Raw genomic sequence first — 1,580 nt, forward strand, 5'->3', positions numbered from 1 at the left:
TTGTTCACTTTTCACAGCAATAAATGTGTGTGAAATTGTTTACTTAAAACCACAAATTTGGGGCATTTGAAAAGCAGTGGGTGGGAGGCAGTGGGGAAGGGAAGGGAAGAGAATATGGGGTGTGGGGGAGAAAGGAGCATGGAAGGAAGCAGAGAAGGGAGCTGGGGGTGGGAGCAAAGGAAGCTAGAGCGCTTGCGGAAGGAGGTGGCTGGAAGAAAGCTTGGGAGGGGGATAGAAGAGAAGAGGATAGAAGAGAGTTTGAGATGAGGTGCAGGGGAAAAGTGAGCTTGAAGTGGGGTAGAAAAGGAAGAGAGCTTGTGTAGCAGGGAGAAGAGATCTTAGTGTGGGCAGCATGGGAGAGGGAGAAGACAACTTGAGGAAGAGACAGGTGGAGGGAGTTTGAAGAGAACTGTTTCCTTCCAGCTGCCAGGGTGTCTGGAAGGCAGAGGCATCTATTATAACACTTTCTCTAGTTTCCTGAATGGAGAATATGTCCTGAAACTATTTCCCTAATTTTCTGTGTGCAGGTAGCTAATACGAGCTTATTTATTTTAAGAAAAATATTGACTTAATCTATACACTTTAACAAACAAGAAACAATTTGACCAAAGTTTACAATGAAGCCAACACAGACTCCAAAGCTCCTGAGGGTAAGTGAGTGATTTATTGTTGGGGTTCTGTGAAGTATTCACAATGAAATTTGAAAACCTTGAACACAATTGGCACTTTATCATTAAGGATTCTTCATGATCCTTACTGCTGGTTTACAGATCAGAGTGTTCAAAGAAGCTCCAGGTGGTTAAATATTAATCACACGTTAGCCTCTGTAAAGTATTCCCTCTGAAAAGGTAATATAGCTCAAGCACGCTAAGTTAAAAGGATATTAATTTTTGGAATGGCTTTTATGGCATATCAAGAGCTGCCTTAGCAGGAATATTCACTTTCCTACCAACTCCTGAAACTTTCAGGTAGAACAAGCTCCTAATAAACTCTGTTTATTGTTTGTTCACTTTAAACAAACAAACAAACAAACAAAAAACGCCAATAAATTTTGCAGTCTTTAATCAAGTGACATTCCTGATGACTTCAGTGGAGTTTTGCTTGATTAAGGACCATGGAGTATGGCCCAAAACTATGATTTATCTTGTATATTAGTGTGCTGGAGAATAGTCTGTGGAGGTCAATCAGATTCCTTCTTTTATAAATCCCATTTATAAATGAGCTCTTCACTGTGTATCAAAAAAGAAGGAATTTGATTGGCTGTATACAGTTTGGACAATGTTCTCTGGTATGGCCACATGGATCAAGAGTCCATAGCCTCTTACTACAAAATGTATCAAAGAAACATCCTATAGAAATAATACATTCTGGAAGTGTAATTACAACTGATAATGCCTGCCCTTTTGATGGTGATTTAATGCACTGGCCTTCAAATACTGTGTACTTGAATGTTACACATTTCTGCTATCACTTACCCATCTGCTGCAATTGGGATTTATGGCTCTATTAAGGGATATAGCAGGGGCTGGTTAGGTGAGGGGGTCGTGGCTCGGCCCCCACCTCCTATCTGCCCCCCCCCC

General features: G+C 41.1%; 1 protein-coding gene across 1 annotated transcript in view; it reads left to right on the plus strand.

The window, feature by feature from the left end:
* The first annotated feature begins 617 nt into the window (after positions 1 to 617).
* Positions 618 to 1,580, plus strand: part of DNAH3 (dynein axonemal heavy chain 3) — a 117,505-nt gene continuing 116,542 nt past the window's right edge. Inside the window, exon 1 of the mRNA XM_026650674.1 lies at positions 618 to 650. Within this exon, the coding sequence (XP_026506459.1) occupies positions 618 to 650 (33 nt within the window). The remainder of the gene's footprint in view (positions 651 to 1,580) is intronic.

The sequence above is a fragment of the Terrapene carolina genome, unplaced genomic scaffold (assembly GCF_002925995.2).
Source record: "Terrapene carolina triunguis isolate 2854851 unplaced genomic scaffold, T_m_triunguis-2.0 Scaffold93, whole genome shotgun sequence".
NCBI lineage: Eukaryota > Metazoa > Chordata > Testudines > Emydidae > Terrapene > Terrapene triunguis.